Below are 25,810 nucleotides of genomic sequence, written 5' to 3'. Positions count from 1 at the left end.
TTAGGGCAGGGCTGAGGATCAGCCATTGCTGTTTGCTCCACCCTGTTGATTCCCTGAGACCCCGCCCCACCCAAGCTGTGCGCAGAGGCTTTTGCATATGAATGCCCTGGCCCTTTGCAATCTAAAGTTACCTAACAAACTGCAGCTGGGTCAGAAAGACCCAGAATATCCAAAAGAAGGCCCAACACCCCACAGCAGCTTGCATTGCTTCACAGCTGGGCCTCATCTGGGCACCTCCAAATCCCAAACAAAGAAGAGGAATCTGCAGATCTCTCCATAGCTCCTGCTGGGTAGCCTCAGGCTGAGGCTAAATTAGCACCTCCTTAGAGATCCAAGTGCCAGTGTACCCAGTGGTCAGAGTGGGACCATCCAGATTACAACTCCTCAGATCCATAAGGGACACACTCAGGGGGCAGACTCAGTGAGCACCAAAACCCCACTGAAGCAAGTCTTGCCCCATAAGGGTGTCTCCAGCACAGAAGTTCTCCCACCATAGACACAGCTGATTCTCACAGCCAATTGGCCTGGAGGTCAATTCCTCCCAGTGATACCAACTACAATCAAGGCTTAACTACAACAAGACTGTGCACACAGCCCACAAAGGGGTACACCAAGAGTGTCCACCTCAGGTAATTGGGGAGGCTGAGCCACTGGGCCCTATAGGACACCTAGCACAGAAAGCCACCCTATTAACAGGGAAGCAGCCAAAATGCGGAGACAAAGAAACAGGTCACAAATGACAGAAATGGAGGAAAGCAAACTACTGGATATAGAGTTCGAAACCACAGTTATAAGGTTTTTCAAGAATTTTCTAGAAACCGCTGATAAATTTAGTGAGACCCTCAATAAATCTAGTGAGACCCTCGAGGATATGAAAAAGGACCAACTAGAAATTAAGCATACACTGACTGAAATAAAGAATATTATACAGAGATCCAACAGCAGACTAGAAGATTGCAAGAATCAAGTCAAAGATTTGAAATACGAAGAAGTAAAAAACACCCAACCGGAAAAGCAAAAAGTAAAAAGAATCCAAAAATATGAAGATAGTGTAAGGAGCCTCTGGGACAACTTCAAGCAAACCAACATCCGAATTATAGGGGTGCCAGAAGAAGAGAGAGGGCAAGATATTGAAAACCTATTTGAAGAAATAATGACAGAAAACTTCCCCTACCTGGTGAAAGAAATAGACTTCCAAGTCCAGGAAGCGCAGAGAACCCCAAACAAAAGGAATCCAAAGAGGACCACACCAAGACACATCATAATTAAAATGCCAAGAGCAAAAGACAAAGAGAGAATCTTAAAAGCAGCAAGAGAAAAACAGTTAGTTACCTACAAGGGAGTACCCATAAGATTGTGAGCTGATTTCTCAACAGAAACTATGCAGGCCAGAAGGGAGTGGCAAGAAATATTCAAAGTGATGAATAGCAAGAACCTACAACCAAGATTACTTTATCCAGCAAAGCTATCATTCAGAATTGAAGGTCAGAGAAAGAGCTTCACAGATAAGAAAAAGGTAAAGGAGTTCATCACCACCAAATCAGTATTATATGAAATGCTGAAAGGTATTCTTTAAGAAGAGGAAGAAGAAGAAAAAGGTAAAGATAAAAATTATGAACAACAAGTACATATCTATCAACAAGTGAATCTAAAAATCAAGTGAATAAATAAACTGATGAACAGAATAAACTGGTGAATATAATAGAATCAGAGGCATAGAAAGGGAGTGGACTGACAATTCTCTGGGGGAAAGGGGTGTGGGGGGTGCAGGAAGAGACTGGACAAAAATCATGCACCTATGGATGAGGACAGTGGTGGGGGGGTAAGGGCAGAGGGTGGGGTGGGAACTGGGTGGAGGGGAGCTATGGGGGGAAAAAGAGGAACAACTGTAATAATCTGAACAATAAAAATTTAATTAAAAAAAAAAGAAACTAAGTCTTTGTATATGGTGGTTTGCTTGAATTAAGGTGTGCACATGTGCACATTTACACCATTTTTAGTAGAATGAACAATTTGTTTTCATTGGATACCAATTAATCTTATGTGTTTGCTTATCTTTTTTAAAAAAGAGAGGAAGGGAGAAGGAGAGAGAGATAGAAAAATCATTGATTGGCTGCCTCCTGCATGCCCCCTACTGAGGATGGATCCATGACTGCAATCCAGGCATATGCCTTGACTGGGAATCAAACTGTGACTTCCTAATTCATAGATTGACGCTCAACCACTGAGCCACACTGGCTGGGCTGTTTGCTTATCTTAAATAGCCATCATGTCTACTTGGCTTTAAAAGTTCTCTGTGCTCTACCTAGGATAGCTTATTTTCTGCTCTTCCTGAGCTATAATAGCAAGAGGACTTACAGATGGCCAATAGACACACGAAAAGATGCTCAACATCACTAATCATCAGAGAAATACAAATTAAAACCACAATGAGATATCATCTTACACCAGTCAGAATGGCTATCATCAATGAATTAACAAATAGCAAGTGTTGGAGAGAATGTAGAGAACAGGGAACCCTCATGCATTGTTGGTGGGATTGTAAATTAGTGTGGCCACTATGGAAAAAAGTATGGAGATTCCTTAAAAAATTAAAAATAGAACTACTATATGACCCAGCAATTCCGCTTCTGGGTATTTATCTGCAAAAATCCAAAAACAATAATTTGAAAAGATATATACACCCCTATATTCATTGTAGCATTATTTACAATAGCCAAGATATGGAAACAACTTAAGTATTCATCAATAGATGAATGGATAAAGAAGATATGGTACATATGTATACAATGGAATACTACTCAGCCATTAAAAATAAATCTTATCATTTGCAACAGCATGGATACTCATAGAAGGGTATTATGCTAAATGAAATAAGTCAGACAGAAAAAGACAGACACCATATGATTTCACTTATATGTGGAATCTAAAAAACAAATGAACAAACAAAACAGAAACAAACTCATAGATACAGAAAACAAATTGATAGTTGCCAGATAGAAGGGGAGATTGTGGGGAGAAGTATGAATTGCCAATTATAAAAATAGTCACAAGGATGTAAAGTACTACAGCATAGGGAATATAGTCAATAATATTGTAATAACTATGTGTGGTTTCAGATGGGTACCAGACTTATCAGAGTGATCACTTCATAAGGTATATAAATATCTGGTCACTACTAATATTATATGTCAACTGTAAATGAAAAATAAAATGTTTCAAAAGTCTGTCATTGTCTGCCCTATCCTGCCAATCAACCTAAGAGAAGCTATTTTCCCTGCTGGTCCCAGCTAATTAGATCAGAGGGAATTCTGAACAAGGGTAGCCCATCAATAGGCTAAACAGGTATATGTGACATGGTTTGGCATGACAGTCTTAGCTAAGACAGAGATAATAATTTGGGTAAGATAGACTCTTCTTAGGACTTTCAACTTTTTAATGTAGGGGAGCTGCCAAATGATGATGAGCACTGTAGCTGAGAGGTTACATGGAGCTTGTGGTAGGTTAATAATTATTGGCCATCTGTTTAGTGCAGAGGTTTTCTGGAAAGAATAGAACCAGTAAGTAGAAGTAGAGGCACCATGTGTGGGATGTAAACATGCGTGAGATAGTTTATGCATATATAAGAGAAAGATACACGCCTGAAAGAGTAACAACAGTTCCTGACGGTTTCCTAGGCCCTAAGATGTCCAGAAGTACAGACTTACCATGCTCATTCTCAACTCTATGCATTTGCTTAAATTGGTCTCCCTACTTTTGATCTTTCTCCCCTCTTCAAACCATTCTGAATATTACCACCAAGTTAGTGTTTCTAAAAATATGCTCTGATTATGTCATTTATCTGGCCAAAAATCTTTAATGATTCCCTCATTGCATTCATAATAAAGTCTAAGTTCCTTAGAACTGTGTGCTTGGCCTTTTCCAGCACTGCTTCTGGGATATTTTCTCTAAAAGAACAAAGTCCATCTAATTTGGTATTTTAATATCACAGGTTATGATGAAAGTCATAAGCTCTATTCTCTTGTCTATTTGTTTCCAGGACTTTTACTGAGAATATCAACTGGACTGGAATCATTTGTTGCAGAATAAAACAGAAATGGCTCTGTGGCTTGTCTCTACCTGGTGAATGTGGATAGTGGAGTATTCTGGGGCTTGTGCTCTTGATGGAAGACTTTTATGAGGCCAGCCTTCCATCCAGCTTCTTGCTAGCTGACAGGCAGTTGGATGAGAGCTCTGTCTGATGATGAACATGACAATGTGCCAAACTGTCCAGTAACCTTTTCTGGGTTTTAAATTCTAAATGTCTATTGATCAGAAAGAAATAGCCCTTTGGAGATCATTTAATTTTTGCTTTGAAAGCCTGACCATCAGCGCCAACAAAGTTGACTTACAGTGTGGTTGGTTAAACTGGCATTCATTTGGGAATTTTTTAGAACTTCAAGTTTCGAGAGTCAACATTCAGCCTTATCCTCTATTTTTGGCAGGGAGGAGGGAGCACGTGGAAGGGAAGAACAGCAACATACAACTTTTAGCAGAATATGAAATACTTGAGGCCCGGTGCACGAAATTCGTGCACTGGGGGGGGGGGTGTCCCTCAGCCCAGCCTGCACCCTCTTCAATCTGGGACCCCTCGAGGGATGTCCGACTGCCCGTTTAGGCCCGATCCCATCAGGACTGCTGGCTCCCAACCGCTCGCCTGCCTGCCTGCCTGCCTGATTGCCCCTAACCACTTCTGCCTGCCAGCCTGATCACCCCCTAACCACTCCCCTGCCAGCCTGATCAACGCCTAACTGTTACCCTGCCGGCCTGATCGCCCCCAACTGCCTTCCCCTGCTGGCCTGATTGCCCCAATTGCCCTCCCCTCCTGGCCTGATTGCCCCCAACTGCCCTCCACTGCAGGCTTGGTCGCCCCCAACTGCCCTCCCCTGCAGGCCTGGTCCCCCCCAATGGCCCTCCCCCGCAGACCCAGTCTCCCCAAATGGCCCTCCCCTGCAGGCCCAGTTACCCCAACTGCCCTCCCCTGCTGACCTGATCGCCCACAACTGCCCTCTCCTGCAGGCCATCTTGTGGCGGCCATCTTGTGTGTTGGAGTGATGGTCAGTTTGCATACTGGTCACGACCAATTAGCATGTCAGGGTTAATTAGCATATCCCTCTCTTACTGTGTTGGAGTGGTGGTCAATTTGCATACTGGTCATGACTAATTAGCATGTACGGTCATGACTGTTAGGGTGTCATGACCAATTTGCATATTACCCTTTTATTAGTATAGATAATGATCTCCCTCCTCATGACTCTCCATGGTTTGTAGACTATCTTTTAAAGATTATTATGAAAACATTAACTCTTTACTCGAGAATTTAGTGTCTTTCACAGTTTTCCCTCATCTGTGTCCCATTCCTTCTCTAAAAGAATTCTTTTTTTCAGCCAAACTGATCTAGTCATTCTTTTCTACCTCAATGTCTTTGCACATGTATGCCTAACCTGAAATGTCCTCTCTCCTATGTCTAGCTTGCAAGGTCCCCCTTAATATTTACTTCCTCAAATCAGAATAATGATAAGTTATATATCAGCATCAATAAATACTTTTAAAATAAATGACTCACCTTTTCACTGACAGAAGAAATCTGCACTATGAATTTATAGTTGCCCTGGGTGACTATGGGCATTATGTAAATAAAATTTCAGAAGTGTCATAGAAATATGTGGTTTCTGGAATCTTTTGAAATAGCAAAGATCTATCAACACATAGCCCATTTTTCTATAAATAATAGGCTAGAGCTGAGAAATGATGATTCTTTTGGATAATTCTTATGCTTACCACTTTAGTCCCACCACTTCTCACTCTTACTATATGCCCCAGACTGCTTTGCCTCTCTAGTTGCCCCCCCAACCCCCTTCTATGGACAATTGAATTTAAGATGATGGCTATAGAGATACCAAAGGAAAATGAAAGGATAGTCTTTGAAGGAGAAAAGAGAGTATTACATTGTGGTTCTTGATAATCTGTGTCTTAACAGTTAAGAGAAGGGACTTAATATTTGCTTCCTACCTCCTAATTGATAGTAATCAGCAAGAATAACTCATAAGGACATTTAATCATGGGATAGGATATCAAGAAATGAAATACCTTTCAGAAAGTAATTTTCTGATCTTGGCTCAGTGGGGAGTAATCACTAAGAAGGTCTATGTGATTCCTTACATCACTTTTTAGGATCCATTTTCTCCAAAGGGTGGGCCCTTTGAACAACAGAATGGAAGCAAAGGCTTCAAAACACCTAATATACAAGAGAAGGAATTCATTTGGATTTTAAATATAGTTATTTCTGTCTGTTCATACACTTTGATTAGGCAATATGGTTGGTCTGTTTCCAACGTTTTAATTTTTTCAAGTTGTCTTATTGCCTCATTTAAGGTTTTCCTAAAAAATCCTACAAAGTGGGATAGAACAGGTGAAGAAAGTCAGGCACACCTGGCCAGTGTAGCTCAGTGGTTGTTTTGACCATGAACCAAGAGGTCACTGGTTCAGTTCCTGGTCAGGGCACATGCCTGGGTTGCAGGCTTAATCCCCAGCAGGGAGTGTGCAGGAGGCTGCTGATTGATGTTTGTCATCAGTGTTGCTATGTCACTATTCCTTTCCCTTTCTCTCTCTCTAAAAATCAATAAATGCATATTAAGAAAAAGAAAAGAAAAAAGAAAGTCAGGCTCTAGGAGTTTAAGTGAATTACCCAAGTTCATGTGAATATTAAATGAAAGAATTGGAAGTAGATCCTAGATCTTCAGATTTCTAGTCTGCTCTGTAATTTTATACTGTTTACGTCTTCATCACCTTCCTATGAATGATCTCATCTTGTTTTGTATGTGTTACCAAAGGACAGAAGCAATGATGCTAAGTCCATATCAGAGAGACAACAAAATGAGAATTTAATTTTGGAACTGGGTCAGCCTCTATCTATAATTTATTCCGTCTTCTTTACCTCCTTGAGTAAACTGCCTGGTAGTAGTTTTCTCATTATGTCAAAAATTTTGGTCTACATGTCTACATAGGTAAAAAATATTGATCTACTGAAATTGCCTAAATTAAAGTGTTTTAATTTATTGTCTCTCCCCTGCACCCCCCATTAGAATGTGAGCTCCCGAAGGGCAGATACTCTATCTTGTTTACAGCTTAATTCTCAGTATCTAGAACTGTACTGCCTGGTATAAGACATTCAATAAGTATTTGGTGCCTAATTCACTGACTTAGTGTTTTATGATCCTCACTTTGAGAACATGCTGCCACAAATCAAACGCTGATTGCGTTTCTAATATCCACTTTCTCTTTTAGATCTGACGGGGTGGTCAGCCCTGTAAAGGAGTGTGTAGACATTGACCCAGAGCTTCTTGGAGTGGAGACAATTATGTTTGTGTGATAAAAAATCTAAGACAGGTTTCAAATAAGTTTATCTTTGTGTACCTTATCTCTTAGTGCTTCTTATACTGTAATCCTTTGTAGCCATCAGTACTTTCAAGTCCCAGGCCCTGGCTGGGTAGCTCAGTTGGAGCATCATCCCGACATGCCAAGGTTTTGGGTTCGATCCTGGGTCAGGGCACATACAGCAATTAACCAATGAATGCATAAATAAGTGGAACAATAAATTAATGTTTTTCTCTCTCTCTCTCAAAATCAATACTTTCAAGTGCCTTTAGTTCAGAAGTGCCACATTTCACAGTCTGTTTGTACCATGAAGTGGGAAAGGTAGTGAAACATTGCTTTATTAGATTCTAGTTAGAGTCTTGAGATTCTGGACCTCAGTGAGAACTCTTCTGTATGCTAAGAATTTCATGATAATGGTAGGTGAGAGAATTACACAGACATGTTTGAATCAGTACATCAGCAAGTCTACTATTCCCATGAACAGAAAGCACAAAAATTTAGATGCTAAAAGGTTAATAAAGGCTTACTACTTAATCCCGAGACTGCCAGTTTCTTCATGGTTGAACCTGGCCTTTTCTGATTCCTAATATTTAAATCCATCTTGTTGCATAAAAACCTCTATTCAGAAGGGGAAAGAGGGCAAATAGCATGCCTGATCCTTGAAAGGAGAAAAGGACTCTGAAAAAGCACGAAGCTCTCAAGATGTAATACTATAAAAACATTCAGGAATTGATTTACTGTTTGGGGCTTGTCATAGCTTGAAGCAGTTGGTGATATTCCCCAATATGAGAACATTTTTGTTTCTCATGGGCAATGTCAGGCCCCAGGAGTCTTTCACATGACTATTTATTAGTCACTTTTAAGAGCCAAGTGCCTGTTTTGAAGAAAACAGAACTAGTAGTTAAGTGTTTAGTAAAACTCTTAAAGTGTCAGGGGACAGGATGTGTGTAGTAGTAGAAAGAGAGGATAACATTTATTGAGTCTATTTCACACTAGACATGATTCTAGGTGCTTGCCACATGTGCTACCTTATTTAGTCTTTATATCAGTCCTATTAGATAGGTATTATTTTTCTATTTTCTAGATTTGGAAACCAAGACTCATTAAACAACTTTTCAAAGGTCACACAGCTAATAATAATAGAGCCAAATCTATATCCAAATTGTCTAACTCTGAAACCAATGACTTTTTACCATCATAATACTGCTTTGGCTTCCATGGGTAATGATGGATTGGACTCACTTCCTGATCGTCCTATAAAGGGAGAAACTGAGTATAAAATGGCAGAATTTACATACTCCTTTCTAACCCTAACCTTCAAAATGTTTTAAGTATATTGAACTTTGAAACATAATACTGAGATTTTGTGAGTGTTGTAAGTGGAGTGAGCAGAGAAGTGTTTTTCTTTCCAAATTAAAGATGTTTACAGAAGTTTGTATAGTAGTCCTCTCTTATCCTCAGTGTTGCTTTCTGTAATTTCAGTTACCCGAGGTCAACTTCAGTCTTAAAATGTTAAATTTCCCCAACCATCCACAATCAGGGGTCCTCAAACTTTTAAAATAGGGGGCCAGTTCACTGTCCCTCAGACCGTTGGAGGGCCGGACTATAGTTTAAAAAAAAACTATGAACAAATTCCTATGCACACTGCACATATCTTATTTTGAAGTAAAAAAACAAAACGGGAACAAATACAATATTTGTATTTGCATGTGGCCCGAGGGCCCTAGTTTGAGGACCCCTGATCCACATCATCTGCTTCTGATATTCACCCATTGACAACATCATGACATATCGCCAGAAAGTCAGTAGTAGCCTAACGCTACGTCACAATGCCTATGTCATTCACCTCATTTCATCTCACCACATAGGTATTTTATTATCTCATATCATCAAAGGAACAATAAGGGTGGGTACAGTATAGTAATATAGAGAGAGAGAGAGAGAGAGAGAGAGAGAGAGACCACATTCACATAACTTGCATTAAAATAAAGGAGTTCAGAACGGACCTCGCCAAGATGTGCTACTTTGGCCTGTGGATCATTTTGAGCTGAAGGCAATAGAGGCTTTGCAGGCCCAAAAGAAACTTTTACCTCTCTGTAAAATATTTAAATTGGGAGCCTTGCCCATAATAAGAGTTATTACCAGAAATAACTTTTTAAAAAATATGTTTTTATTGATTTTAGAGAGAGAAGAAGGGAGAGTGATAGAGATATAGAAACATCGATGAGAGAGAAACATCGATTGGCTGCCTCCTGCACACCCCATACTGAGGATCAAGCCCGCAACCTGGGCATGTGCCCTGACCAAGAATTGAATCAGGATCCTCTTGGTTCATGGGTCGATGCTCAACCACTGAGCCACACCAGTCAGGCAGGGCAAACTTCTAATTACTGAACATCTGATCTTCAGATCATCCTCTGTGAATGACCTTCCTCTCCTGTGAAGCCCTCAGGTGCCTTACCTCATCCTCAGCTCAGAATGTCATACATACCTCATTTTCTCTTTCCTGTATGTGGCATCTTTAACTCTTATGTATGGGATTTCCATATTTACATATGTAATTAAATTTGGTTATTCTCTCTTGCGAATCTATTCTGTCTCATGTAGATTTAATTATTAGAGTAGCTGAGAAACCGAGGAGGGTAGAGAAAAGTTTCTTCCTCCCCACAACAGTATATTGTGTAATTGTTCTACTTTATTATTAGTTATTGTCATTAATCTCTTAACTGTGACTAACTTATAAATTAAACTTCATCATAGGTTAATATGTATAGAAAAAACATATATAGGTTTGATACTATCTATGGTTTCAGGCTTCCCCTGGGAGTGTTCCTGAATGTATCTCCCATGGATAAGGAGGATTATTGTATGACTTTCTGGAAATTTCCAATAGAGCCATTATGTCCTAAGGAACAGAGGCTAATAGTGATGTTCAGGATACTACATTTTCATTTTCACCTATTTAGATTTAACCTCCACTTAGTAAGTCCCATTTCTAAAACAGTTCATTTCAACCTAAGTATTTCTTGGAGGAAAACTCAGATTTAGGGCCTCTACCCTGTATAAAATGACAGAATTAATGGATGTTCAGTCTTAATGTTCACATTATAGTATTTTACTCTTCATTGAGGAAGATGAAATAAATGTTACCAGTGGGGTGTCCTCTGCATCCCCACCTGTTACTGGTGGAAGTGGGCTTCTTGGGATGCCCCAGAAATAAAAATTTCCTGAGGTCCCCATGGGAGAATGAGGTATTGTGGAAAGCTTTATTGATGAGTTGACATTAAGGACGTTCCCTTTCAAGATCCCATCTCCCTCTGTCCCATCATAATAAAAGTCCCATTTTGTCTTCAGCAGAACTAAGATTAAAGTCACTGCCCAGAGTTTCTGCTCCATATTAAGGTCCAGTCCAGTCCAGCATTGGGCTAGGTTAGCTTGTGTTCCCAGCTGCAGTCCATTGCATGTGACTTCTAGGGCCACAAGACTATGGAGGTGCACAGTGAGTGTGGGTCACAGAGCAAGCGAGAAACAGGAGTGCAAAGTGAGAAGAGAGAGAGAGGGAGAGAAAGAGAGAGAGAGAGGGAGAGAGAGAGAGATTTTTGTCAAACTCTGGGGATTTTAACTAGGAACTTATCCAGTGAATTTTTCAGGATTTCATGTGCTTGCAGTGGCTCCACCCCCTCTAGACAATTATCTTTTTCCCAGATTAGACTGATAGGCAAGCACCTTCCCTATGTCACCCTGGCTTCACTGTGCATGTGTCCATTTTCCCCTTAATTGGACCCCTTCCCCCAGTGATCTGCTAGACCGATGGTTCCCTAGAGAGTGTGAAATTGCAGCTTCCTGGTGAAGTTGCCTAGATGACCATACTTATAACGTCTGGGCTCTCCTTTGCTCCTTTCTTATTAGTATTAGCTAGCTAGTTACGATAGTAACAATGACTATGCGTTAGAATTTTCTTTTTTTTCAGACTACAGATGTAAACCTTAATTGCAGCACAGTTATGAGAACACAATTTTCCATTTGCTTTGCTAGAGACCCCTCCTCACAGTTTGAAATTTGGGACACAGGAATTTTCTGTTTCATTTTATTTTATTTATTTATTTATTACCCCCAAGGGAGCATTTGACTTTCATTTGAAATTCTAATTGATAGAGGGGGGGGAGGGAACAGAAAAAGTGATAGAATATTTGAAATAATAGCCCTAGCTGGTTTGGCTCAATGGATAGAGCGTTGGCCTGTGGACTCAAGGGTCCTGGGTTCGATTCTGGTCAAGGGCACATGGCAGGAGGCAGCCAATCAATGATTCTCTCTCATCATTGTTGTTTCTATCTTTCTCCTTCTCCCTTCCTCTCTGAAATCAATAAAAATATATTAAAAAAATAATAATAACATAAAAAGACCCGATGAAATTAGACTCAAAATCTCAAAAGTGAGTTTGTACTTCTGTATTTAGAAGAATTGGTACAGCTAATATAATCCTTTTTTAAAAAAATTGTTTGTTTTGTTAATCCTCACCCGAGGATATTTTTCCATTGATTTTTAGGGAGAGTGGAAGAGAGAGGGAAAGACAGAGAGAAACATCGATGTGAGAGAAACACATTGATTGGTTGCCTCCGACCAGGGCCAGGGTCTGAGGAGCCTGCAACCAAGGTACGTGCCCCTGACCGCAATTGAACCTGGGACCCTTTGGTCCACAGGCCAACGCTCTATCCACTGAGCCAAACCGGCCAGGCCTTTTTTTGGGGGGAGGGAGAGGGGGTTTGTTTTAATTTCTGACATAGAGGATTGGTTTAACATAAATAGAATAATTTTATTGATGTATTCTAAGAGAATGTAGAGAATGTTTAAAGATGAAATTCGGCTGAGTAAATTTGAAGAGTTAATTGACTTTAATTAAGTGATTCATGAATCCTGCAGCATCCCATCAGGCCACTAGAAGGGCTCTCTGAGGGTTGTACAAAATAGAAGATTTTTATGGGAAGAAGGATGGGGCTAGGGAGCTATTGACAAAAGAAAAGAAAGGATTATTTTCTGGCAGACATCTTTTGTTTGGGGATAGAGATTTTGGAGGACTTTCATTATGAAAATTGCCTCTTATTTTTATGGGATATAGAACTTTACTGGTTTTTTGACCCAAGAATTCTATACTGGTTGATTAAGATTACATTTCTGGGAGAGGTTGAAGCTGCAATTAAATCAGGTGTTAAATCATAGGCTTTTATAGGAGTGACACCATTTGGGCCTATGTTTTTTTTCTTCAACAGGAGGATATTATCATATTGAAACAATAGATTGGAAATGCTCTGCATACCAACTCCCTTGTTTTCTTGCTATGGGCAAGGAAATTATGGAAATAAAGTATGAATGGCATTTTAACTATGGACTTCCTGATTTTTCAGTGTTATTGTTGAATATTTTATCTCTCAATTTGACTATAAGAAAATTGCTTGATTTGAGTATTCTCTTCTTTCTTAGGATTGACAGTGATGGCTTGCACCTGAGACCCTGCCCCTGCTTTTAGTTAGAGTACTCATCATCAGTCCCTGAAACACATTCACATTCTTTAAAAAAAAAAATTTTTTTTTTATTGATTTCAGAGAGGAAGGGAGAGAGGGAGAGAGAGAAACATCAATGATGAGAGAATCATTGATTGGCTGCCTCCTGCATGCCCCCCATTGGGGATTGAACCCATAACCCAGGCATGTGCCCTGACCAAGAATTGAACTGTGACCTTCTGATTCATAGGTTGATGCTCAACCACTAAGCCATGTTGCCTGGGCACGTTCACATTCTTGGTGGCTGTAGTTTGGAGTCTTCTTTGTGTTTGGTACCTTTGTCATACTCTTCCACCCACTGCACTGGCCAGTGTCTCTGCGAGAGCTCTGCAGGAAGGAACGCGCTCACTGTAGCACCTCTGGTATTCTTTCGCTCGCCAGTGGCTGTGTTCTTCTTGGGCTAGTCCATGCAGCAGCAGGATACCTGGAGGCAGTTTCTGATTGGCAATGAAGGACTTCAGCCAGATTGGATTGCTATAGGCAGAATGAAATATTTATTTTTCCCTTTGAGAAAGTAAATAGAGATGCTGCTTAACCAACTAATATTTTAATGTTGCTGGTATGAGATACTGTGGTTAAATCAGGAAGGTGTAAAATACACTTTTACCCACTCCCAAAAAACTGCGTTAAGTTGCTTTAGATACATTATCTCATTCATTAAATCTTCTCAGCAACCTTACCAGTTAAATCACTATTTCACAAATTAGGAAACTAAAACCTAGACAGTCTCACAGCTCAAAAGTGGTAGAGTTTTTATTTAGATTTGAATTTAAGTTTGTATGATTTCAAAGCCCGTGTTCACTAATCACTGGGGATAGGAACTAGTGAATAGATTAGGCATGTGCACACACATAGAATCTAATCATTAGGAAACATCAGACAAACCCAAATTGGCATTCTATAAAGTAACTAGCTTGTAAAGTAACTTTGCTATTTTGGGCATTATCAAGAGCTTTCTTTCCCTTTACTCCACCTATTCCTGTTTACACTTGGCTTGGCCAGAGAATAGATGTGGGCTGTAAAGATTTAAACTCACAATTTAATGTATTTATCTTTTTTGTATCCCAAAAGTTCTTATGAATGCTGATGTGATTTTTCTCAAGTTGAATAATTTGGTGTTCTTGGGTTAGATAACAAGGTAGAATTAGGAATTCCTTCTGATTATTAATGGAAAGAATCCCCAGTTTAAGCAAAGTATTTTGGTTCTGCGACTATGATGTGGGTTAATGGGAGAAGAGTCTCGTTCAGGGAGTTCCACACATTAGTCTGTAGAACAACAAAGGAAAAGTTTGCCTCCACCTCTCCTGGTGATGGGGAAATTATATATATATAACTGAATCCTCCCTATCTCTCTCCCCCCACCCCCCAACACACAGAAAGAGAGAAGGAATAAAAGGTCTATCTTGCCTCAGAATAAGAAATTAGTCTCTTTATGATATGCTTCTCTGCCTGGATCACATGCACATATTAACTTAGTTGTGATGCCATCTCATTACACTTAAAGCTGAAAATCTTTCTATGCAACCAGGGTATAATTATTGCCTATCCAGATGTTTATATAGGATACTTTAGGTTGACTTGGGGTAATCATACTATCAGCACTCAGCTTTTCTTTGAGTCTTGTTAAAGTTAACTGAATCCTAGAATAACTTTCACATGTGGGTACTCCGTGACTATGATGATGTTTATGTTACATATGACTATGAATCAGGATTATGAAATGGGTAAGGGCTCAAACTCGAATGAGACAAGCCTGGGTTTAAAACTGGCTCTGCCACTTACCACCTGTGTGGCCTTACACAAGTTGATCATCCTTCTTCACTTTCGTTATCTGTAAAGTGGGATAAAATTATCCTCACCAACATGAAGTGATGCATGTAAAGTACTTAGAGTAATGCTTGGCATCTTTAATGTGTTCAATAAACCTTTGCCATTGTTAGTTATCATTGCTATTAATACTACCATTATTGTAATTTCTATATTCCTCTGAATTTGCTTATGCCTTCAGATTTGTCACACTTTTCCCACAATCTCTCCTTCTCCTGTCTTCCAGACTGACTTAAAAAATTGTGGCATGTCATTTTCCCCCAGGGTCTAGAGATGATCCTTGCATCCCTTCAAACTTTTCTATTCCCTCCACTGCTTCCAAATTCTATTGATTAAATGGTGGCCAAAATAAGAAAGTCTATTTCTTCTTCAGTTAGGACCTGACTACCTGCTCCATCTTTTGCAAATGCCTGAACTTTTAATCTCTAGTTTCTAGATTTTGTGTACTCTTTTCCTATATAAATTGGATCAGCAGTATATAAAAATCCATTGCATTATCTGACAGTCTTCTTGCCAAATATAGCTAAAAAGATCTGCCTTAGGTCAAATTGAAAAGGGCTGTCACTTCTACAGTTGTTTAAAGGAACTTATCCCTGACTTGGACTCTTTCTAGTTCACAGAGCTGTTCTAAGGATCAAGCGAGGTCATGCATGTGAGTGCTTTAACTATGAAGCACAGGATTAATGTGAGGGATGAGTATTGAATGTGAACAAAGGCTCAGCAACTTAAGTGATACTGGAATTCAATCCCATATAGTAAAGATGCAATCTACTCTCTTCTGCCTCCCCCAGAAGTTTATTGTAAGTTATTTGAGCTAGAGAGGCTAGTGACTAACTTCATGCAATAACTACAAATTCTTTCTCCTTCCCTCATTCCCATATTCTATCACAAAATGGTGTGCTAGACCCTGAGTCAGTCTTCAGGGCTGGATGTTGGGACATAGCATGGCAGCAAGGTGCATAAGAGGCTCTGAGAGTGAGGGTTATGAGAGATTTCTTTTTTAACCATTTTCCAGTCCTTTTCCTGGCAGCTTTTATTTTGGTAGCCCCCATAGATTAAATGACATTTCAAAATCAAGTTCAGTGATATGTCTTCTGCCAAATTGGACTGGCATACCTGAGCAATCCTCAGATAGTTTTTGTATATGTCTGTTTTCTTGTTTTTGGACTATTAGAAATTCTTTTCTGTATAATATGAACAGCAAGCCTAGAATCATGTGTGAGATCGTCGTCGTCGTTATCATCATCATCATCATTATCTGCAAATACTTAACAAATGCTTGACAGACTATCCTCCAAGCATTGGGGGTTGTATGGACTGAATTGTGTCCTTTGCAAATTCATATATTAAAGTCCCAACCCCTAGTATTACCTCAGAATGTAACTATATTTGAAATTTGTTGGAAACACAACAAAATTAGGCTGCTTTCCCCATAACCTCAGAAAAAAATCATTAAAAATCACCCCTCCTCCCCCAAATTAGTGTTTTTTGAATTTGAAAGTCCTACCCTTGGTCATTTCCACCATTGCCCTCTTTACCTATTTGTTTCCTCCAGAGAAGGGCCAAGGGAAATGCTGCTTTCTCACTACACCTATTTCTGCTTAATTATGCTGTCATTATTGACTTGAAAGAAACCACATCAAGAAAGCTGTGAACTGAGAGATAGTGCTGTTGGCAGAGCAAGTTGGTGATCTCTCTTGTTGGAGAAAATCTGCAATCCCAGAATTGGTTTGATTAGTACTGCTTCTGTCTTCCTCCTCTGCCAAGGAGTTTACCATTCATTGCTGCACTCCTGTCTTTTTATTGGATATGCTAAGATGTTTCCTCCATCTTAATCTGTAGATTATCAAGAACCCCTTAGAAAGGGGGTGCTATTGCATACTTTGTTCCTGCCTGACCAATGGTATTGCCTAAACAAGGAACTCTGGATGAGTTTTGCTTTTTCCCCCATTTTCTCTATTTCTGTCATGCAAATATATTTTAGTTTGTTTGTCAAAGTTGTTTGCAAATGAGTTTCCTCTGGAATATACCTCATCAGGAATGAGGAGGGGCCCCAGTTTGAAAATTAGCAACACACTTTTTTTTAAAGCGCTAGAGTTTTGTCATTTGGTTTCTCTAAGATTTAAGTGAAAATTATCCCTCCTTCAGTGTGATTTGCCTTTTCAGCTGTTTAGCATTGTTCCTCTGGTTCTTTGTCCATTTTCACATGGAAACTAGATCTACTCAGCCAAAAGCTAGTATGATTTCCTGTGGATCCAACCAGAGCACCTAAAAATAGTTTTCTACCCAAATATTTTTTTAGCCAAAGTTTTTCAAAATACAGAAATCTTAATAGCTAAACATTATACCCTGCTGAAAATCAAAAAAGTTGGAAAATGAATTGGAGCACAATGTTTTGAAAAACATAGGAAACAGCCAATTGTTGAGCTTTTTGTGTTTATATAACTTGGCTCCATTTCTTTTCTTTCGTAGGGTGTTTCTACATACCTTTGTAAATGCTTAACTCCTGGTGTTTATGTAAATCAGCATAAAATCAGGCATTTTTAATTTGTTGCCATTCTACTCTGTTACATGTACTACACTAATTATGTTTGAAACTGTCCAAATTCAGAGGCAGATGTGAATAGTTAGCAGGCGGTAGGTTAAATCAAAGAGCTGGGAATTCTGGTCTTTGCATAATTGGAACTAATCTGTGGGTCTCTCTCTCTCTCTTTTTTTCTCCTAGTGTTAAAATGAAGATTGATGGTCCTCTACCTTTCATTATCCACTGGCCTGTAATGGGGATCAGAGTATATATCAGGTTGTTTTGAAATCTTGGGCGGGGCGGGGGGGGGGGGGAGAGAAGAATAGTGATGGTCTTAGTTTAGCAGTACATCATTCATCCCACAAAAGAACCACTCATTCTTGCAAAATCAAACTATTTTCTCCCTTTCAGAAACAAGTCAGGATTGCTTGGGCCAAAATTCATATTCCTTTTAGCCATACATTGGCAGTACAGGCATGTATATTTTTCTTCTAAGTCATGGCTCTAGCTTTTTTTCCAGCTAAGAAACCTAAACCAAAAGAATCTCAGGGTCCTGTTCTTGGCATACTCTTACTTTCTGTCTTAGAAATTCAAACAACTTTGAGTGGACCGTGTTCTTTAATCTTATTGCCTTGTTGGCTCACAGGCCCTGAGTCTGCAGATAAAAATGAAAGCACAGCAGCAGAAGAGTATGTTTGTGTGTGTGTGTAAATTCAACCTTTGGTTTTCATTGAAATTATCTTGCTAATGCTCCCTTTGTAAGATTCCCTAGGTTTTCCTGGTGCCTGGCAATTTCTTTGATCAGGTGATTTGAAAGGCATGGAGAGTATGGGTCAGGGATCTGAGTTACTTAATATACTTCGCCTGTGGATCTGTGCATCTGATATGGGTTATGGGGTCAGGGAAAGGGTTTGCCTTTGGTACTTTCCTAGTTCTTTTATATTTTTGCCCCACTTATACCTCTTATGGTAGTACCATGTATTTTAAGGCAGGCTACTTGGGTTCATTCTTCCTGGAAGAAAATAAGTCTCCTGATTTAAGTAACAGAAAGGTGTTAATAACTTTTTGTAATATTTCTCCTGAGAGTATTTATGTTTTAAAGATGTCTAGGTTGAGAACAGTAGTCCTTGTTACTAAAGGAAAAGAAATATTTGGAATAAGAAGTCCTTTTTTTTTAATCCTCACCTGAAGATATTTTTCCATTGATGTTTAGAGAGAGTGGAAGGGAGGGAGGAGGGGGGGAGAGAGAGAGAGAAACATCGATGTGAGAGAGACATATCGATTGGCTGCCTCCCGCACACCCCTCCACCCCCACCAGGGCCTGGGATCAAGCCTGCAACCGAGATAAGTGCTCTTGACTGCGAATCAAATCCAAGACCCGTTGGTCTTAGTGACGGCAGTCTAACCACTGAGCAAACCATCTAGGGCCTGGGCATTGCCTTTTCATTTATTAGAGTGAATTCTTTTAGTCCCAATTGTTCTTAGAACATTATGGACACCTATTGAGTTTTGGGGTGAGTCCTTTTAATTGACTTGCTCAATCATCAGTGGGATGATTTGCTTTGTGATTTACAGTACATTTTTTCCCCTGTTAAAAAATTGGATTACCCTGTACTTTACACAGTAGATGTATGATTTGTCAGCTATTATATTTGAAATGAGGATTTCCTTAGGATAAAAATGGCCTAGTAAGGACCATTGGTTATAATATGTATTGTTAAAAATTTTTGTTGAAAGATTTTAAAAAAGATTATAAATCATAAGTTTTCTTTTTTGAAATATTGTTTTAAATTAAATTTTTTTTTATTGACTTCAGAGAGGAAGAAGGAGGGAGAGAGTGATAGAAATGTCAATGATGAGAATAATTGATCGGCTGCCTTCTGCATGTCCCACACTGGGGATCAAGCCCTGACTGGAATCGAACTGTGACCTGATTCATAAGTTGATGCTCAACTACTGAGTCAAACCAGTCAGATGAAGTATTGTTTTAAACTACAGCTAACCTATCCATAGTTCTAGATATAGTATATAAGAACAGGTTATCCTTAGAGATGAGACCATGTTTTTGGTATCAAGATCTTTGATGCAAATGTTTCAATGAAATCTCATCTTCCACAGTTGTTACTGCTATTGTTGAAGTAGTGATTGTTGCCAGAAAGTAAAGTGAGAAATGAAGAAACACTACCCCCACATAGCAAATATTGGAAATGGTACGGGAGAAGGAGTTGGGGGTTGGGGCGTAAATATCCTGACCTCTCTCTCTTCTTGCCTGAACCCAACTATAAGCCAGAAAACAAGAGGGTGACACAATCTTAGAGAACAGCTTCACGGGGAATAGAACAAAGCAGAGAAGGGTGGAGAATAGATATGAAAAGACAAGTGGAGAGTAATCAGCACAGTTTTCAGGGAACTATAAAATTTTAATTTTGGGAAAATCGTTCCTTAGGAAGGAACTTGGAAGATCCTCTGCCACAGAGAAGCTGTTTTGAGGTCTCCTGAAGGAGTCAGGGAACAGTATCAATGATAATTCTGAGAAAGCCACAGGAAATATGAGTGGTGAGCACAGGTTTACTTATGAAGATGTTTGGAACGTCTCTGGTGGGCAATGTTCAAAGCTATTGGGTATCTTATTTGTTATATAATTGATGTTTGGGAAGCCATTGCCAGTTTTGTTTGACCTTTGCTGCATGTTCTTGTTCTCTCTCCAGTTAAACACAGAAGACAGAGTGGCAGAGCTGCAGTGGCAGAGGGTTAATTTAGGTTTATGAAGTGACAGCCCAAACAGGGGGATAGGCCTTATGCTAAAGTTTTTCTCAGCCAAGAGTCTATCAATAAATAAAACAGGCAGGATAGTAAGAAGCTAGGAAAATTCCTTGGGAAGTGGAATGGGGAAACTGAGACAGCTGATTCAGACTGGCCCCAGCCTTACACACTGACTCACCTGCCTCCTTCTCTGTTGCTCAACCACTCCCTTAAGCATTAAGTCCTCAGGACCATGAGGTTCTGATCAGCATCAGATAATCTTAGGAACAAAGCTTTGGGTCTGTAAACCACGGAGACAGAATTTTGGTCAAACTAGAGATAACATCTAGTCCTCAGTTGTGTCTCAGCTCCAGGCCTAGAAAAGCAGCAAAATCAGATGAAGCAATGACTATGGCTGACATCAGGATTGGATGCAATGACTAATGACCCCTACCCTAGCGCCAATCAATCAGTAGAGACTGTGGCCCTGATCCTATATGTTCATTTTGATGTATCATCATATTAAAGACATACCTGATAAGCTGATGAATATCCTGTTGAGATCCTCCCCTGAGATCTCCCTAAAATTCCTGCCTTTCTCTCTCTCTCTCTCTCTCTCTCTCTTTCTCTCTCTCTCTCTCTCTCTCTCCCTCCCTCCCTCCCTCATCTCTTGAACACCTGTGTCTAAACCTCTCTACTCCCTGCCCCTTCTTTCAGGTGTGGGTCTTTGCTTTCTTTCTCCTAAGCTCCTTCTTTTGCCACTGTAACTTGTTCCCTGAGTCACACAGACCATCTGGATCACTTTTTCTGCCTCTGACTTTCTTTCTAAAAGGCCAAGGCAGCTTTCTGAGCAGCCCACTCTTTTCTTCTCTTCAAGTGTGCTTTTGCTTTGCTTGCTAAATAAACTTCATACACTAGAGTTCTTGGCTCTGAATTCTTTCTTTGTTGAACCCAAGAACCGAGAGCCACGTTCCCAGTAACAAAAGAAAAACTAGGAATAAGCCTTATGAAGTCTGGTCTACCTGAGTCAGTATCAGTTTAGCAGGATCCTAAGGCACCTGTTTTCACTCTCACCCTCCATCCCCCAACTTTAGAATTTTAAGGAAACTACAGCATGTTAGAAATTGCCAAAGTTGTATTATAATGCTAAATATGGCCAATAAATTGGGAATAAAGCTTTGTGAAAATTTTGCATGGAAAATAATAAGGATATAGAGCATAGGTTATAGGATTTCTATTTTGTTTTATGTTGAATTTATTCTGAATAATTCTACTCAATGATTCTATTTAATAAATTGTAGTCCTTTTTTATTTTCTATTTTTTTTTTTAGCATTTTATCACTGTAGTATTGTTTAACAAAGAACGCTTATGGGCCCAGATAAAGAAGTCATCTAAATGGACATCCTACACAAAGAGGTTACTTAGTGTGTAGAAGGGGAAAACCAAACACTTGCTTAATTATTATTATACTAGAGGCCCAGTGTGTGATATCGCTCGAGACCTAGACTGACTCCCACGGCGCTAGGTGGGACATGGGATCCAGAGTCAAGTCCCCACCTACCCGAATGCGCCCTGCCTCGCATGCAGCCCTGGCCACCTGCGGGCGCTTCACTGCACACGCAGCCTCCTGGTGACCAGTCTTTGGTTGGTCTGCGCTATGGAGTCACGGCCACAGGCCTTTTATTAGTATAGATAAATGAATAATCAGTTATATTCTTTGACCCTGATAGGAAATGAGTTTCAGCTAAAACATTAAAGACCTAGGCTTCACAAGTAAGAGTTTCCTTGTTAGAATGTTAGAGTGGTTACCTGGGAAAGGAGTTCCTTAGGAACCTGTGAAATGTCCTTGTCTGGAAGTCATTAAAGCTAGCTTGATTTTTGTTGTTGTTGTTGGTTTGGGTAGGTTGGCCTCTCAAGGATCACCTCTTAGAATTTTATAGTTTTTGCACTTGGAGAGACTATTTGAATATTTTGCCTTTGCTTTCTTTTCTAATTTAAAATAATTATTTGAAACCTTGTGTTTAATACAATGCCATATTCTCCATGATCACAAAATACATAGTCTTACTAATGATGTGCTTGCTTATTCATCTGCTAACCACTTTCTGACTTTACCCCATGCTGTATCTAAATTCTACTGAAAAGAAACAATTCTAACTCTTTACTCAGATATTTAAATACCAGAATTTAGTCTTGTTATCTCTCATTATTATGATCAGTTAGGTCCAGATCAGAGTGGAGGACTTTGAAAAAAAAAAAAAAAAAGGTGTTTCAGATTGCTTTGTACTTTCTGCCTCAGGCTTAATAAACATTACCTGCATTTCTAAAGATATTTTTCAAGTGCATTTGATGTACTTTTGGTAGAGTACTCCAGTCAAATGTGAAATTTGAAAAAAGACCCATATGTTAAGCCCCAGGTTAAAGGCTCTTGAATTCCTGATAAGATATTGATAGCATAACTAGATGAAGCTAGGCATTGATAATACAATTTCAGGTTAGTTGTTTCTTTGAGTCAGGTAGGGTTATATGTCTTTCTAAGACTTTAGTGTTCATTGTTTCAAGGGGTGAGAGGTGAAGGTTGGGAGAGGATAGAAAATATTTATTTTACTATTTAAAAAAAATATTTTTATTGATTTCAGAGAGGAAAGGAGAAGAGAGAGATAGAAACAACAGTGATGAGAGAGAATCATTGATCGGCTGCCTCCTGCACACACTACACTGGGGATCGAGCCCGAAACCCGGACATGTGCCCTGACAGGGAATCAAACTGTGACCTCTTGGTTCATAGGTTGACACTCAACCACCAAGCCACACTGACTTTTGACTTTTCTTTATCTAGCCTGCTGTTTTTCTTCAGTATTTGATTTCCTTTAAAAATAAACTGAACATGGCTCATTGGTTGAGTCATGAACCAGGAGGTCATGGTTCGATTCCCTGTCAGGGCACATGCCCAGGTTGTGGATTTGATCCCCAGTGTGGGGTTTGCAGGAGGCAGCTGATCAATGACTCTCTCTCACCACTGATGTTTCTCTCTCTCTCTTCCTCTCCCTTCCTCTCTGAAATCAATAAAAATATATTAAAATAAATAAGCTGAGTTTCAATAATACTTAAGAGGGTTAATAAAAAATAATGTGAATACTAAAACCTACAACAAATTAATGACCCTGATCAGAAAAGATCCTGGCTACTAATAAACTCTGCTTACATATTCCTGTCTCTATGATCATTGTCCTTGATAATCTCTTCCCACATAAATGGAAAACCAGGTGATTTATCATTGTAACGAACTTTCTCTGAGGTGAAACAGGGAATACATCATCTTTTCTGCCAGTTTCCTAAATATGTATGTTAGACTCTGCTAGTTATTAGTTTCTAGACCATTGGTTCAAAAGCCAGATGTTAAAAAATGTTTTAAAGTCAACTAAAGATCTCAGTAAAACTGAATGAAGAATAAGAGGCTTTCAAATCTGAGGCCTGTTCTTTAATGTAGCCAGCTGAACAGCTTAATTTGCTATAAATTTGCTCCTCCTGAAGCTCAAAACACAGCTGGCTTCCTTTCTTTATTTTATTTTATTTATTTTTTATATATTTTATGATTTTTTACTGAGAGGAAGGGAGAGGGATAGAGAGTTAGAAACATCGATGAGAGAGAAACATCAATTAGCTGCCTCCTGCACACCCCCTACTGGGGATGTGCCCGCAACCAAGGTACATGCCCTTGACCGGAATCAAACCTGGGACCCTTCAGTCCGCAGGCTGACGCTCTATCCACTGAGCCAAACCGTTAGGGCTTCCTTCTTTTTTTAAAAATTGGTTTTTGCTTTCAACTAAATGAAAACCTGGTAGTTTCTAAGCTCACATATGAGACTATACCCCTCTCCTATTCAAATACATGTTTGAGGAGAAAGTTCCCTTTTGTCAGGGAAAGCTACCTTCCCTTCCTTTGGGAGACTTTCATCTGAGAGGCCCCTTATTTTCCTCTGCGTTCATTTTTCCTGGGGGATTGTTCAATGCCATCAGTATAGACTCAGCACAGCAGCTTAGCAGCAGCGAAGGTACTTTTTCAAAATCAACTGCTGAAGGTTCTTCTAGCTGATGACAGAATGACTCCTTCCTTCTGAAGAGGCTGTGGTCTTCTTTTACCTGCCACTTTGGGAAATGCCATAGTATTTACAGAGGAAAATGTAGAGAAGATCACTGATCTGTGGTTCTGCCATCAACTGAGAGACAGACAATAGGCATGTCATTTAATATGCCTGGGGCTTCGATTTCATTATCTAAACAATAAGACAGTTGGATTATATGATTCTAATAATTCATACTACTTTAAAATTACATGACTATTGTTCTTAAGAGTCTTGAACATAGTTACTCTTGGATATATAATTTGCCCTTGTCTCTCAAGACAGTGCAAACCTAGGATTTGTTTAGTGCTCATGAAATTTCTGTCACCATACTTCAGAGGCCTTTGTCTTTGATGTCTACCTAATCTAGGGTTGATTGACTGATCCTACCAGTGATGAAAGGAAATGTGTTTGAGGGAAATCTGGGGAGAGCCAGCTTGCAACAAGTAGAAAAGCCCTAGAAATATTTACAGCTGTTTCAAGATCTGGTTATCTTTCAATGATCTGATTGATGTTTCCCAAGCAATTGGTCACCACTTGTCACAATTTCTAGTACAACCACTAGATCCAAATTAGCCCTAGTCCCAGGGTAACACAGCCAATCCAAATCCTCCTTTTATTTTATACTCCAGGTGCTGTGGAGACAGCATGGACTTTGGAGTTCACAATCTGATTCTTCCTTTTTCTGGTTTTGTGATGCAGGTTAACCTCTCTGTGCCCCAGGGTCATCTATAAAATAGCAATATTTAGTACTTACCTTAAAAATTATTAAGGGATCAAGTATGATGACAGATGAGAAGAGCTTCTCACACACCTCCTAATGAGAACATCTGACATTTAAATACCTCTTTACCACTTATGAAACACCTCAGAAAAGTAGTTTGTTTTAGGGCATTGTGCTGGATTTGCTGTGCTGGGTAAAATATCATTTAGGGATATAGAGGCTTGAGCCAGGCTTGCTGGGTAAGGGCCCCAGGCCTTTGGAGTTGGGTCACACCAGATCCAGAGCCTTGGCTATCTTGAGAGTCTCTTGTAGCTAAAACACCCTTTTATGTTTTCCAGGAATCTGAATTTCTGTGTTTGGAATTTGATGAGGCTGAGGTCAACCAAGTTCTGAAGAAGCTCTCAGAGGTAGAAGAAAGTATCAGCACACTGATGCAGCCAGCCTAGCTGAAAATGGACTTGTTGAAGCAAAGGTGTTCATGACCTGTTTTTTGTTTTGTTTTTGTTTTTTAATATTATTCACCCATTAGTATTAAATCCTCAAATTCAAATTTGCCTGCCTCTGCTTGCTGGGACTTATTTTTTCCATTTACTCTTACAGTTGTTCTACTGCAAAGGCTCTTATACTTCAGCATGTAGAGGCACTTGTAACAGCATTTTTTTTAAAAAAGGAGGTGTCTAGAACCCTATCCCCAGAGACTTGGATTCAGGTTGGCTGGGGTCAACTTTAGAAACCCATATTATGGTGGTTTGTTCCTGAGTAAGATTTTAGGAATATATACATAATAAATTATACAAGAATTAGAAAACATTTTATACAAACAAATACAAGGCTGACCAAATACTGTGTATCTTGAGCTGAGGCCCAGAGATTTGCTGACCCTTGATAATAAAA

The 25,810-nt window shown here is 39.5% G+C and overlaps 1 protein-coding gene across 3 annotated transcripts in view; it reads left to right on the top strand.

The window, feature by feature from the left end:
* COMMD1 (copper metabolism domain containing 1) overlaps positions 1–25,470 on the top strand; it is a 72,485-nt gene extending 47,015 nt beyond the window's left edge. Inside the window, exons 3-4 of one of the 3 annotated variants that reach the window (XR_002826891.1) lie at positions 17,527–17,601; positions 25,255–25,389. Coding sequence is in view for 2 of the 3 variants with exons in the window: in XM_014446932.2 (XP_014302418.1) it covers positions 25,255–25,362 (108 nt within the window). In the remaining variant the exon portion in view is untranslated. Of the gene's footprint in view, positions 1–4,039; positions 4,572–17,526; positions 17,602–25,254 lie in introns of those variants that run through there. The other 2 variants (XM_014446932.2, XM_023746466.1) reach the window with 2 other exon arrangements.
* The last annotated feature ends 340 nt before the right edge of the window (positions 25,471–25,810 follow it).

The sequence above is a fragment of the Myotis lucifugus genome, unplaced genomic scaffold (assembly GCF_000147115.1).
Source record: "Myotis lucifugus unplaced genomic scaffold, Myoluc2.0 scaffold_6, whole genome shotgun sequence".
Lineage (NCBI taxonomy): Eukaryota > Metazoa > Chordata > Mammalia > Chiroptera > Vespertilionidae > Myotis > Myotis lucifugus.
Note: the sequence above shows the minus strand (reverse complement) of the source record. Positions and strands in the feature narration are given on the sequence as shown.